The 14,280-nt window shown below is 31.2% G+C and overlaps 1 protein-coding gene across 2 annotated transcripts in view; it reads left to right on the top strand.

The window, feature by feature from the left end:
- LOC106467488 overlaps window positions 1-14,280 on the top strand; it is a 46,896-nt gene that overhangs the window by 16,975 nt on the left and 15,641 nt on the right. For both annotated transcript variants that reach the window (XM_022395684.1, XM_022395685.1), the window contains 4 exons: window positions 1,489-4,693; window positions 5,336-5,438; window positions 6,944-7,237; window positions 13,248-13,338. In XM_022395684.1, the coding sequence (XP_022251392.1) occupies window positions 1,489-4,693; window positions 5,336-5,438; window positions 6,944-7,237; window positions 13,248-13,338 (3,693 nt within the window). The remainder of the gene's footprint in view (window positions 1-1,488; window positions 4,694-5,335; window positions 5,439-6,943; window positions 7,238-13,247; window positions 13,339-14,280) is intronic.

The raw sequence follows: 14,280 nt of genomic DNA, 5'->3' as shown, positions 1-14,280 counted from the left end.
GGTAAAAAATCTACATAAAAAAAGACTTTCAGTGTATGGTTTACAGCAACTTTATAGGTAAAAAATACTACATAAGAAAAAGCTTTCAGTGTATGGTTTACAGCAACTTTATAGGTAAAAAATCTACATAAGAAAAGCTTTCAGTGTATGGTTTACAGCAACTTTATAGGTTAAAAAGTCTACATAAAAAAGCTTTCAGTGTATGGTTTACAGCAACTTTATAGGTAAAAAATCTACATAAGAAAAGCTTTCAGTGTATGGTTTACAGCAACTTTATAGGTAAAAAATCTACATAAAAAAGCTTTCAATGTATGGTTTACAGCAACTTTATAGGTAAAAAATCTACATAAAAAAAGCTTTCAGTGTATGGTTTACAGCTTATATGCATGTTTTGTAAGTAAAATGTGTACACATATTTTTTTGTTAGTTATTTTTGCTTTTCAGAATTGAAATATTTTTATAGACATTTGATAGTCTGCCCTAAGTTCTCTATTCTAAAACATGAAAGAATTTGTTACTTGGGGAAGTAAATGCTATTTTAACTTTCAAATTACCTACTTGTTTTTATGCCTTTTACTACTGATTGCATAATATTGAGTAATTTTATGTTTTTTCTTGATAAAACACCAACATTTGTGTAAAGAACTGACTAAAAAATTGGATGAATTCACACCCTTCCTATGTAAAATAAGTAGGAGACTTCGGCAGTGGGTTTAATTGTTCACATTCTTACTTGAATTTTTTATATGATGTATATATATTATTTAATCAACAAAGTCATATTCTCACAAGCAGTTTAATAGTTTTGTTAAATGTGTTTAAAAGCCAATGTTGAATCCCGTTAATAATTCTCAAGTTAAGCTTGTAACTTATGCAGAAGTTATTTTCTTTTCTCTCGCACGTACTTGCAACGTATTTTTTATCAATATCTGCACCACAGTAAATGAACTTTCTTGATGTTAATATAAAATGAAATAGTATTTTTGTTGTTCATCAGCATCTTTCAACTGTTTTTCCCCTCTCTTTTTTCGGTGGTTTTCCCACCTTAACCAGAATTGTTATGCTTGTTTCTTTAATAAATAAATAAATAAAAGTAGTATTGTAATTCAGCTTATTTTTTTAAATACAATTGGAAGGTTATAAGTATGCAATAAATGTTCAAATTGAAAGATTGAATTTAAAAACAATTTTTTTAAACAGAATTTATTTTATGTAACATATCGCACATGATGAAGAGTTACAAATCTTTAGAAATTGTGTACCAAGTTTTATTCAAGCATATGTAGCATTTTCACTTCGAAGGAAATTTCTATGAAAGCTTACGAAGCTCGTCTTCAAGTATTAGAAGGCCATCTATTATTATTATTATTACTTCTTTTATTTTCCAATTTTACTAATTTCATTAGTGAAAACCTGAACCTTTAGGAATTTCAGATCACCAGTTCAAACTACTTCATTACTTTTGGTTCATCTGGACTTTTGTTACAGGATTTGACCAAATAAGTTCTGCTGCTTCTGGAAATAGTTCTCTACACAACAAGCAAAACTCGTGTACTCACCTGTGTTCAAGTAAGCAAGGACTGTTGTCAGAATGTTCATGTGGTAGTGCTGGAAGTATGTTTCAGAAGTCACACAACATTAATTCAAGATTGGTTCAAGGTGCTACATTTAGAACATTTGATTCCCCTGGCTGTGTTAGTTGTTTTCGTGCTCCATTGAGAAATGAATGTGGTGCTCATAATTCTTATCATCATCATAATGCTAGAGAATCCAACAAAAGTAATCCAAAAAACGTTGAAGATCCAAATAGGGTATCTGTAAACAGAACCATTGAAAGAACTTGTAATAATTTTCAAGGAGATATAAGTAATGGACACTTTTCTGAACATTGCCAGAATTACAGACAATTATCATTTAGTCATAATCATATTTCATCAAATTCAAATGGAGCCGAAGAAATGGAAGTTGAGCCAGTACGTATTTCACCAAAAAATAATAGTGAATTTACGGTTGGTAGTGAACATTTTAGGAATCATTCAAATTCATCAAAATATTGTATAATGCATAAATTAAAACATGAGCAAGAAAGGATAAAAAAAAACAGTCAGGTTGCTGAACAAGATGCATGTATTCCATCAAGTTTTAAAGAAGCGGTGCTAACTTCTAGGAAGCAAAATGATAGGACTTCAGATTTAAGAAGTGCAGAGCAAGATATCATCAAGAAAGATGAAATTGAAAAAAAAAGTAAGTCCAAATTCTCAAGAATTAAAGAAATACCAGATTTTGAAGATACTTTATCACCCCCGATTGAAGACAAAGAAGTCATTATCAGGTCAAAGCATTCTGAAAAACATTTTCTAAATGCCAGTGGTTTTGGACATTCTTTAGTAAATCCAAATGAATTTCCTGTTAAACAAGAATGCTTTAATCAAAGCTTAAGTAACTTTATAGAAAGGAGAAAAGATGCTTTTGAGGACAAATTACATCCACCTATTCAACCTGAACATCAAAACTTTGGTGTTCCTTTAAGCCATCTGCCATCATCTGCCACAGAACTCAGCTCAACGCCATCTTCATTCATTTCAACAAAAAATAAAGAAAAATATAAACTTCACCAAGAAAAACTTGAATTTATACAAAATTCTACAGATGTCAAGGAAATCAACAAGCCTAAAATTAATATGTGTGATATAACAACTCCAAGGTCATCTATCAACGTCATCAGTAAAGACTACAAATCTTCACGTCAGAACTCTCAGTTTAAATCCTCTGAAATCTCATCTCAACATTCATCCAAGGGTAAAACATTTTGTGAAGGCACTGAAAAATTAAAACCTTCCTATTCCTTATCTCAGAATTCTCTCACCAGAATTGCTAGGATTCAGAGCTGGGTACCCCCTCAGGGGCTAGAAGAACCACTTGATGAAGATAGTAGTTCAGGAGTTAGCATTTTGTCATCTCCTGGTCAACATTACAAAAAGTCTCCAAGGAAAAGTATAATGACATTATCATCTCTAGTAGACCCAAATATAACAGACATTTCTAAAAAAGAAAATAAAGATCCTAACCCTTCATCAAATGTAGAGAAGAATAAGTATATTGTCATTGATCTTGTTGAATCTGAACCAGGTAGTTCAGATGAAGCTGAAAAATATGCTACAGCTGGACATCCCACAGATGTCTCTGTTAACCCTCTGATATGTGAAAGAAATAACAAAACTTCCTTTAAAGCCTCACCTAATAGTCCTGTATTTCAAAATTCATGTGATGAAAAAATTCCTGCCATTAATCTTTGTGAAAACTGTTCAGAATGTGCTGTAGATAACAATGAACTCAACAGTGGCTCAAGATTTAAAGATTTATCATGTAAAATGAACAGTATATCAAAATCTCCTATTTATAGTAATCAAACGTTTGATGTTAGTTCTCCTGTAACAACACAAAACTCACTGACCGCAACAAGTAAACCTGTAATACCTCAAACGGGAATTTCAATAAATTTTCAGAATAGTTGTCACAATTCTCGGGTCAGTTGTCCAAAACCTAACTGTTCAATATCTGTAACTAAAGAAGCTTCTGTAAAAAAGAAAAATGTATCAGATTCTCTTTGCCATATTAGTCCAAGTTCTAGAGTTAGTTCATCATCATCTCTGTTTACAGAAACATTAACAAAAAACACAGAAAAAAACAAGCTGCATTCACAAGATTTTGGAGACAATTTAGAGACTTCAACAAATTATGTACTTAGAACTTCAAACTCTGAAGCATATAATGAATATAAAGATTCAAAATCTGTGTCTAATAATGGTAGAACACAAAATCAGTCAGGAGTGATAGGTAATTTTGCAGGATCATTGAGAGAGGAACTTATGACTTCGTCAGATGACAATTCCATCCCAACAAGCTTGGAAAGTTTAACTCTCAAGACATTAAACACCGTTGATAAACAGAATTTAAATAATCATTCTTCTTTGTTGAAAAGTGATGTTCAAAAAGATGAAGGAATGCTGGAAAAGATAAAATGCAAAAATGGAAGTAGAAAAAAAATAATCCCCAAGAGTATTGAACAGCAGAATGATTCTATAGCTTCTAAACTTTCATCAGAGAATCCTAAAACTGAGTTTCTCCAAGTTTCAAGTCTTCCATCTGATGATATATTACAGGGTAAAAAGGAGAATTCTTATATCTCTGAACTTGTGGTGAGAAGCTGTTCCAGTGATGTAATGATCACTGAAAAGCAATTAAAAACTGTCTCAAAAATGAAATCTGATTATGAAAACAATCAGGCTGTGAAAGAACAAACAAGAGCGACTTCAAGATTATTAAGTGAGAGAGCTGAAACTAATCACATGGAAAAAGGTCAGCAACTGTTAATGACATCTGACCCTCAATTAAGGTATACCGAAGAACAGTCATCTGCATTAGATAATAAATACCTTTCACATCAGCTCGGTTTGAAGGAAAGTGTCGGAGACAACACTTCCTTTGCCATGCATGAAGTGGAATTAGAGAGTGTTGACCAAAATTTAAAAACTCCTATTTCTAAACAGCGGCCACCCCTACCACCTAGACATCCTGACATCTCTTCACCACGTCTGTTATTGGCACAAGAACGTTCACTGCAGCCATCTCTAACAACTCCTGTTAAAGACCAAAACTTTGATGATGATTTTCGTTCTCCTAGAAGAAAAAAGTAAGTATCAATATCAAACTGTCAGTTAGTAGGTCTTTAAACCTGTAATTATTCAAGTAATCCGTTGATCTGTTTCTTTTACTCTTGTTCTTGGAATGGCCAAAAATATTCTAATGTCAAGCTTCCTTTACCGTAGAACTGTGCTCACGTTGTGGAAAGGAAATTTAACGAATGTCTCTAAAAAATTTCTTTACATCGCCAAAATAGTAAATAAATTATGTACATTTAAAGCACAAATTAGGAGATGTAAGGTTATCAGATAGAGCATGACTGCACATGGCAGTGTGATTGTAACAGTGTGGCAAGGCTCTAAAAGTGCTTTTAATATTACATAGTTAACTCTGTATATAAATATATATAGATAATAATTCCATTTAACTTTTGTTTGTAATATGTTCAACTCAGCCAGTGTGTTTTCATACTGCATTGACTTTTGGCAGATAAAAGATCTAAATTGATAATTTAAATCTGTGAAGTACAAATTAAGAAGAAAACCTTCATTCTGTTATAATTTGTTCTTGTTAAGTTGATATTTTATGAAGATAACAATATAAAATACCGTATTAAGTGTTTATAGATCTTTCGCTATATTAAAAGTTTCTTATATCTTATAAAGATCATTACATAACTTATTTTTTTCAGTCAAATTCCTAAACGTCGTTTGATTAGTTCGGTACCTCCTCTGGATCATCCATTACCAGAACCAGAGTTTACTTATCACTGTGAAGATTCTTTGGATTATGCGGTAAAAACTGTGCATTTTACTAATCGGAGTTTTCATATTTACGTGGCATACAAACTATTTCCATGTTTTTTAAGCAGAAAATGAATTTTGTTTCAACACATGTTTGTGACAAGTAAGCATGTGATTAAGATAGCTGAGCCTGTGTATCAGTTATACTAAAATTTGTTTTCTACGTTAATGTTCTTTAATAGCTAATATTTTGTGTCTCAACGAGCGAGCTTTTATTGAGTAGATGACAAATTAAGGTTCTGTGTTAATATTGTTTTGTATTAAAAGTAAATTGAAGAACAGATGTTATTTTAAAAATTTTAATAATTGGGTGGAAATTATATATTTGTTTTTATGTAGGAAAAGGTGAATTTTAAATGGTTGTTGAAAATCTAACACCAAATGCATGCATAATGTTTTTTGTTGTTGTTGATACTTTGGAAAGTAAGATAAAATCAAGAGTGTCGTGTATTGAAATTTTTCTTACTGGTTACTCATCGTGCTTGAACTAATTCGTAACTGATTAACTGGTTTTACTTAAAATGTACAAAGCTTAAGAACTGTCAGTGTCATATTGTGGAACTAACACAGAATACAGAATTAATCAAATCTGTATTTTCCTTTGAGTTTAGCTTCGATTATTCACTCATATATTAAAAGGCAAATAGATTATTAAGTCAGTCCTATAATTCAGAACAAAATATATATGAAATAATTCAGACAAGCTGACATATTAATAGTACCCACTCGGCTCATATGTTTGGATTCAGACAAAAATCAAATCCTTATGTATATTGTTTTTCATATTTCCATGTGTGCTGCAAAGCATCTAGAGATCTAAACTTTGATATTAATTATATGCCACATGTGGTATGATCAAGCGAGAGAGCTTTGACTACAATCAAATTTCAACACATGACATGTACATCAGTATAAATAAATCTAGATATAAAATAAAACAAGAAACAACAGCTTTGAGTAGTGGTTAGGAAAAATGTGAACTGGTTAGGCATTGAATTGGACCATAACTGGTTATACAATTAGTCATAACTACTTGATAAAGTTGTAAATTATTATGTATCAAGAAAACCAGCAGGAGAAAACCACACAAAACTCATCCACATATAAAATACCTTGCATCATTTATTATGAAATTTACAAATTAAACCCCTTTTAAAAAATTTCTTGACTGAAATCCTGAAAGTGTTGGATAAGTGGAGCAGAATGAAATACTTATCAAAGCTTTACTTAGATGCTTGTTAATTGACGAGGAAAACTATTAGTTGGTGCTTTGTCATATTTGGTATATTTTGATATTGGAAATTTACAAGTATCTGATCTTATACATTTTAGGAGATGGAAGAAAGATTTTTTGAGGTGATTTTTTTTAGAATTCATTTGAAATTTCAGCTAAATCCATTATTTTATAAATAATCACTGGCTGTGTATTTACAAACCCCACTTAGTATGATTAAAATATTGTTGTTCTTTATAAAATCTATTTTGATTTACTATAGGCTTTTTTGGAAGAGTTGATCAACTTTAAGACTCTGCATGAAAAATTGGCCGAGAATATCAACAAAGCCGTTTCTAAAACCTATTCAGATAAAGGAAATTCTTCTGGTCCTCAGAATACCATAGCCGATTTTCATATTGACTCCATAACCTCTGCATCCATGACTACAGATTCAGTAAATGGCCACCATGATGAAATAAATAAAACCAATATTAGTTTTGAAGAACAGCCTAGATCAAACTGTGAAGATAAAGAAAAACTCCATGTATCTAAGACTGAGCAAAATGCCAGACAGGTAAGTTTTGATGATTTTATTATATGTTCTCATTACAGCTGAGCAATTAATGGCATTTACTAATTAATAAATCAGGCTTATTAACCAACTACATTTAAGTAATCAGTGAATACACTCCAACCCCTCAAGCAAAAGAAAAAATAATGAGGTGTGCTAGTTTCCTTAACTTTTCAGTCACTGCATTATTCTTACACAGTATTAATCTTTCTGATTTCATTCTCCCTGTATTGGTTTCTTTGAAGCACTTTTAAAATTACCCTTTTTTCAAATGATATACTTTTTCTAAAGGTTACCATTTGAATGTTTTGTGAAAAAATGTACTTTTCTGTGTAAAAAATATTTTACCACAGATTTTTAAAGAGATAGTCTGGGGATTCCTTTCTTAGTGAGTGAATTGCTAATGTTGAATAAATACCACCACATGGTCATCTTTATCTTTAAATATGTAGCAATCCCCCACTATCTACAAATCGATTGGATAATTAAATAACGAAACAAAATGTTTAACTGACACTAATAGGAGTAATAATGTTTTTACTAAAATATTTCATGGTTACACTGAGAAATAATTAATTAGCCAATCATTCAGTTTGTGTACATTATTTGAATGGGATAATATTAACTAAAGATTTGAATCATCAGAATATTTCGTAGTTGCTTACCGTACTCAATAGACAGTAGACTAAACTTATCAGGTTTGATGACAATTTTATTTGGTGAACATAATATAAAAAACTTCATATTTACAAACACTCCAACTCAATAAAACCATAGTATATGTATTAAAAAAAGTAAAAATACAGTAATTTTAAATAAAAAAACAAACATTAATAAAATATCTTTACTAATCTTTAAGCATTATCCAGTCTTGTGACTTCTTTGTTTTATACTGTATGTTCCTGTGTCTAGGTAAATTACTCATAATGATGACAAAACCTTCTCCAAACATTTTATATTTGATACCGTATTAAACCTGTAATAAAGTTTTATTTTTTTACCCATTCTGGCTGCCTTTAAACTGTGTAAGTTTACCTTATCTTAAGTTATTTGATGTCTTTTCATTGAAGAAACTTTTATAATAGTCTAATTCTTGCTCTATCCAGTCATAATTAAACTTTCGATATAGCTGTTTTCAAGTCTATGTTTCATCAGTGAACGACCAAACTATTTGATATGGCACCATAAGAAGCTTTCAGTCAAGGCCTGTTTCAAAAATCAAGAAATGGACAAGATATTCTAAAAGGATGATAGGTTGTTATGATAAAATATCTGTTTTTGGGATGTGTAAAAAAATATAAAAAACAAATTGACAAGCAGATTCTAGGATAAAATATCTGTTTTTGGGATGTGTAAAAAAATATAAAAAACCAATTGACAAGCAGATTCTTTTATTTACAGGCAAAACTCTCTGAAGTTCTGCAGAAGTAAAAATATGAACCTTTTTTATTTTTCTTCGTGAATTACACTAAATAAGTGTCAGAAAAGGGCTAAATATCGATTCTGAAATATTTTCGAGTTAAATCTGTTCAAATATTTAGAATTAACATGTAAAATTGGCTTCAAAATTTTTGTCTCAAAAAATTTTATTAAGTGGCAAAAAATGTGTAAAGCCAAAGGATGCCTTGTCTTCAGACTTCAAGCACAGTAATTTGGAATTAAGTTACATTTTTAATCCTGAACTGTCTACGTGAAAATGTATCATACATCCAATACAACTTCACTGTGTAAGACTTAGAAACTGTAAAATATTATTAATTTAGGAGTCGCCTGTTGCAGCTCTGTACACTTTTCCAGGCTTGTTATTCTACACAATTAAGACTACAGAAAAAGACCACAAGACTAAAAATAATTTTTAATACCTAAGCCTGATGAAGGGCATACACCAGAAATATAGCAAATAAAACAAGTTTTCATTGTATATGTATGTGTTGCAACTTTTTTTTTCCAATATATTTTTTTTCATACAATCCAGTTTTGTTTTACGTTTTAATAAGCATGTTTACAACAGTGTTGGGGCCTTAAGTATTGTATCTATAATTATGCAAGTACTCAAAGCTTTGCATTCAACCAAGAGAAATTAATAGTCACAACTCATCTATTAGGCAAATGTGTAAAAACTTTGTGTTTTTGGATATTCTTCATGTAGCCTAAATTTTAAGTCAAACAGTATAAAAATTAGAATGACATCAATTTGTTTTGTAGCATAAAACTTTAGTAAAAGTTTAGTGATGTCTGCAAACTGAAAGTGGGTTTTTCATCATCAAATTGTATCATACGTTGTTTTAAAACCATTACGGAATGAGTAACAATGAAAATAGAAGAGCTATTTAGATAATATATTATTATTGTGTTAATAAGTAACAGCATTGTTTAACTTCTCCACACTAGCTGCAGTAATGGTTCATTTATTGTGTGATACCAGTTAACTTTTAAAAAAATATTTTTAGAGTGGTTTACATGAAAAAGATACTTCCACTATAATAATATAATATTTTGGATTAACCAAGTTCAACCATATAGTTTTAAAATAATCTTAATAAGTCAAAATAATAAGTTAAAATAATGTTAATTTTTATGATGTAAATGGTTAGCTCAATCAGGTTATAATCCAGTGACTTTTTTTGTTTATGATTGATATGAAATTAAAAACAAACATTTCAGATTTGAAATTAAAATTCAATAAGTTATAATTATTTATAGCCACATTTAGAAAAACATTTATAGCAGTGGTTAACAGGATGTCTCTTTTTCAAAAGTTTTAAAAATGCAACAAATACAATAATACCACTTAGATTTCCATTTATTTTAGACATCAACAATACAAAAACAATGTTTTTCATGATAATTGTAACTTCTAAACAATGTAATATCAATTTTGAGTATCAAAGATTTATGAAGTTTTCAACACAGCTGGAATTTACACAATCCAGTTAAGACCTCAGCAAATTACTGATTATTTCTACACTAATACAACATTATGAAAGTCCATTAAACATTGTCATGGTAAAGTTTTACACAGTGGCTTTCCCAGACACTCTAACAATGTGTATAGGCTTTAAAAATTTGTTTTCTTCAAAGTTAGTATTGTTTAGGATACTTGCAGTTTTTATAATATGATCATTAATAGCCCAGTCAAATACAATGCCTTGCAAAAGTATTCACCCTACCAATAATGTCACATTTTGATGAAATACAAATAATGTAAATAATTTTTTTTAATGAACTTGTTTTTATTCAAACCTCTGATGACCAAACTTAACACTGTTATGTGTGAAAGAGGTTGAATGTCAGCAAAACCTGCAGGGAAAATATATAAATTTAAATTTGCTGATTGCATAAGTATTCAGCTGCCCTAAGTTAGTATTTGGTGGAATCACCTTTGGCAGCAATTACTGCTGTAAGTCTTTTTTTGGATAGGTCTTTACCAGCTTTGTATAATGAGATGGTGTATTTTCTGTCTATTCTTCCTGGCACAGTTGTTCCAATCCTGACAGTTCATTGGAGATTGTTGATGGACTGAAATTTTCAAGTCTCGCCATCACTTTTCTGTTGGATTCAAGGTCAGGACTTTGACTAGACCATTCCAGGACATTGACTTTCTTCTTTTGAAACCATCCCAGTGTGGCTTTGGCCTTGTGCTTTGAGTCATTGTCTTGCTGAAATGTGAATTTTTGACCCGGTTTTAGATTGTTGGCTGACCTAAGGATTTGCCTATAATTTGCATCATCCATTTATTTTCCCCTCAGTTCTGACAAGCATCCCAGTCCTTGCTGATGAGAAGAGTCCTCATATGGAGGCTGCTACCACCATCATGCTTGTTGACTGGGTGATGTGCTATATTGGGTTTGTGCCAGATGTAACACTTTGAATTTAGACCAAAAACCTCAGTTTTTGTGTTATCTGACCAAAACACATTCTGCCAAATGTCTGCAGTATCATTTACGTGCTTTGTCACAAACTTTAAGATGATTCTTTTTCAGTAATGGCTTCTTTCTTACCACTCACCCATACAGGCCATATTTGTGTAGGGACTGGGATATGTTGATGTATGAACACTGACATCTATTTCAGATGTGGAACTTTGCAAATCTTTCAAAGTCACTGTTGACTTCACAGTGGCATCTCTAACCAGTTTCCTGCTTTCCCAGCTGCTTAGTGTGGATCTCTAACCAGTTTCCTGCTCTCCCAGCTGCTTAGTGTGGAATGGCATCTCTAACCAGTTTCCTGCTCTCCCAGCTGCTTAGTGTGGAATGGCATCTCTAACCAGTTTCCTGCTCTCCCAGCTGCTTAGTGTGGAAGAGCAGCCTGATCTTGGTATTGACTGGGTGGCATGAAGCACATTCCAGTTCTTAATGATGGACTTCACTGTACTCAAAAGGATGATCATTGGTTTTTAAATTTTCTTGTACTCTTCTTCTGCTCTGTGCTTCTCTACCACTTTATCCCTGACTTGTTTGGAAAGCTCCTTGTTCTTCATGGTTGGATGATCATTGGTTTTTAAATTTTCTTGTACTCTTCTTCTGCTCTGTGCTTCTCTACCACTTTATCCCTGAGTTGTTTGGAAAGCTCCTTGTTCTTCATGGTTGGTTTGTCGTATCACTATGTGAGTTGTGGCTTGAACAGATGCATTTACTCTAAGTCAAGTTAAACCACCTTGATTACACACAGATAGACAGAGACCATAACACAAATTTTGTGACTTTTCAAGCTAATCTTTTGCACCTGGACTGATTTAGGGTTGCTGTAGCAAAGGGGTTAAATACTTAAACAATTGAGAATATTCTAATTTTTTTTATCTTTCTCAGTTTGGAGTTGATTGTGTAGATTCTAAATATAAAGTCCCATTTGAAAGTTTCATGATTGCAACAAAATGTGGAAACTTTGTAGGGTGTGTGTGTGTGTGAATACTTTTGCAAGGCAAAGTAAAAACTGACATGAGATGTTTCTTTTTGACACTGTATGCTGGAGTAAGGATGCCTGATTATTTTTTTATTAATTTCTGAAAAAAAAAACTGAATGGTGGTGCTAGGCCTGTCCCCTAGGTCTGCACCTGCTTATACAACATCAAATAATACATTTATGCAGTTATAAGTCAGAAATATAACACAATGTAAAAGAGGTAATTTTACACTTTATTGCTTAAGTACTGCTGCTAGCCTCTTGTCAGCAGTTCAAAATTAGTGACAATGACTAATAGCCTGAGTAACTTTGCAACAACAAAGATAGGGCAAACAAATTTATTGGCAATGGGTATTAAACCTGAGACCCTCAAATCATAAGACCCCCCCCCCCCATCCAATTACAGTAATAATGGAAAGGTTATTTTAATAACAATAATCTTTATGATTACTTTTGTTAATCAATTATTGAATTAATCTAAAACAGGAATAATTGGAATAATTAGTTTCAATTAGTTGATTATTTTATTTAACAATAATTTCAGTTACTTTATTGTTAAAACAATCTGAAACAGGAATAATTGGAACAGCTAATTTTAATTAGTTGATTATCTTTGTGACATTAATTGATTCAATAATAATTTTGATTGATTAGTTTACAAGACACTAATTGATGTGATCACCTCTCATGGTTAATTGATTTTATTGATTAATCAATTAAATTGCCCAGTTCTATTTCTGATACTTAAGAATATTTATTCTGTACTATGTAAGCCAGATAACACATGTTTTATAGATCTATTTCACCTTGTTGAATGACCAAAATAAAACTTATCTTACTCTTAAACGTTCAAGTTAAATATGTTTATTCTGTACTATGTAAGCCAGATAACACATGTTTTATAGATCTATTTCACCTTGTTGAATGACCAAAATAAAACTTATCTTACTCTTAAACGTTCAAGTTAAATATGTTTATTAATTAATGAAAACTTTTTTTGAATTAATTGCCATCAGTCAAGTTATATGTTTTTTTCCGTTCTTCTGTAATTTTAATGAATTTATTCATGTTGTTAAATCATTAATAATTGATTCTTGATATTTATTCCTAGGAACACCATGTCCCGGATGCTTTAATCAAAGATGTTCTCACTGAGACGGAGTCTGATCCATTATTTGAAGAAATTATATTCATGTTATGTGGTAAGATGAATTTCCTTTTATCAAATATTTATTCTACATTCAAGTTATAAAATTCACAAAAGTATTTTCCCTTTTTTTTAGGTTTTTCTTTGTAAAATTAACATGTTATATAACAAGTAAGCTATTATACACAAGTTAATAATGATTTGAATTGTGTCATTAATCATCCTATGTGTTTTCATAGCTGGTAAGGTATGATATTTTATTGTGTAATAATACTTAGCAGCAAGGTTTATAATAGTTGTAATGATATTGTTCTCTATTGGCAGCATTACAAATTCTCCTCGCTTGTTGTATACAGTGCTAATAAGGACTTTCACTTAATACCAGAGCTCATTAGGTCAGCTGGGCTATAACAAAGAAATCCTTAGCTGAAAAAAATATTTGTCAACCTTTTTATGAATGATATAAATTATGTTTATTTTTATAAATCCAGAATCTTGCTCTTTAACTGTTGCCCCCCAGTGGCACAGCGGTATGTCTGCGGACTTACAACGCTAAAAACCGGGTTTCGATACCCATGGTGGGCAGGGCACAGATAGCCCATTGTGTAGCTTTGTGCTTAACTTCTAACAAACAAACTTTAACTGTTTCAGCACGGGCTCGGTCCCTAGGACCGACCTCGTAACCATTTTGTGCTTGTTATAGTTTTCATGCTATAACTTTTAAATTATTAAGCAAATGTTAATGAAATTTGGCAGATTATCAATAAACATTACAATGCTTTCATTTGCAAAATATTTTTTTTTTTATTAAGTCTTAAGGTTTTTAAAGCAATGTTTTTCTCATGTCTATTTTTTATTTTTGCATGTTGCCTCTTTATCATGCAAAGTAATATTCCTTTTAAGATTTAAAATACTTTTATGCATCAGAAAATTTTGAAATTTCACAATCGAAATATTTATAATGTTGAGATAGTTATCAAATGTTTCTTAAGAAAAA

Source organism: Limulus polyphemus, unplaced genomic scaffold, assembly GCF_000517525.1.
Source record: "Limulus polyphemus unplaced genomic scaffold, Limulus_polyphemus-2.1.2 Scaffold2632, whole genome shotgun sequence".
NCBI lineage: Eukaryota > Metazoa > Arthropoda > Merostomata > Xiphosura > Limulidae > Limulus > Limulus polyphemus.
This window is presented reverse-complemented; position numbering and strand designations above follow the sequence as displayed.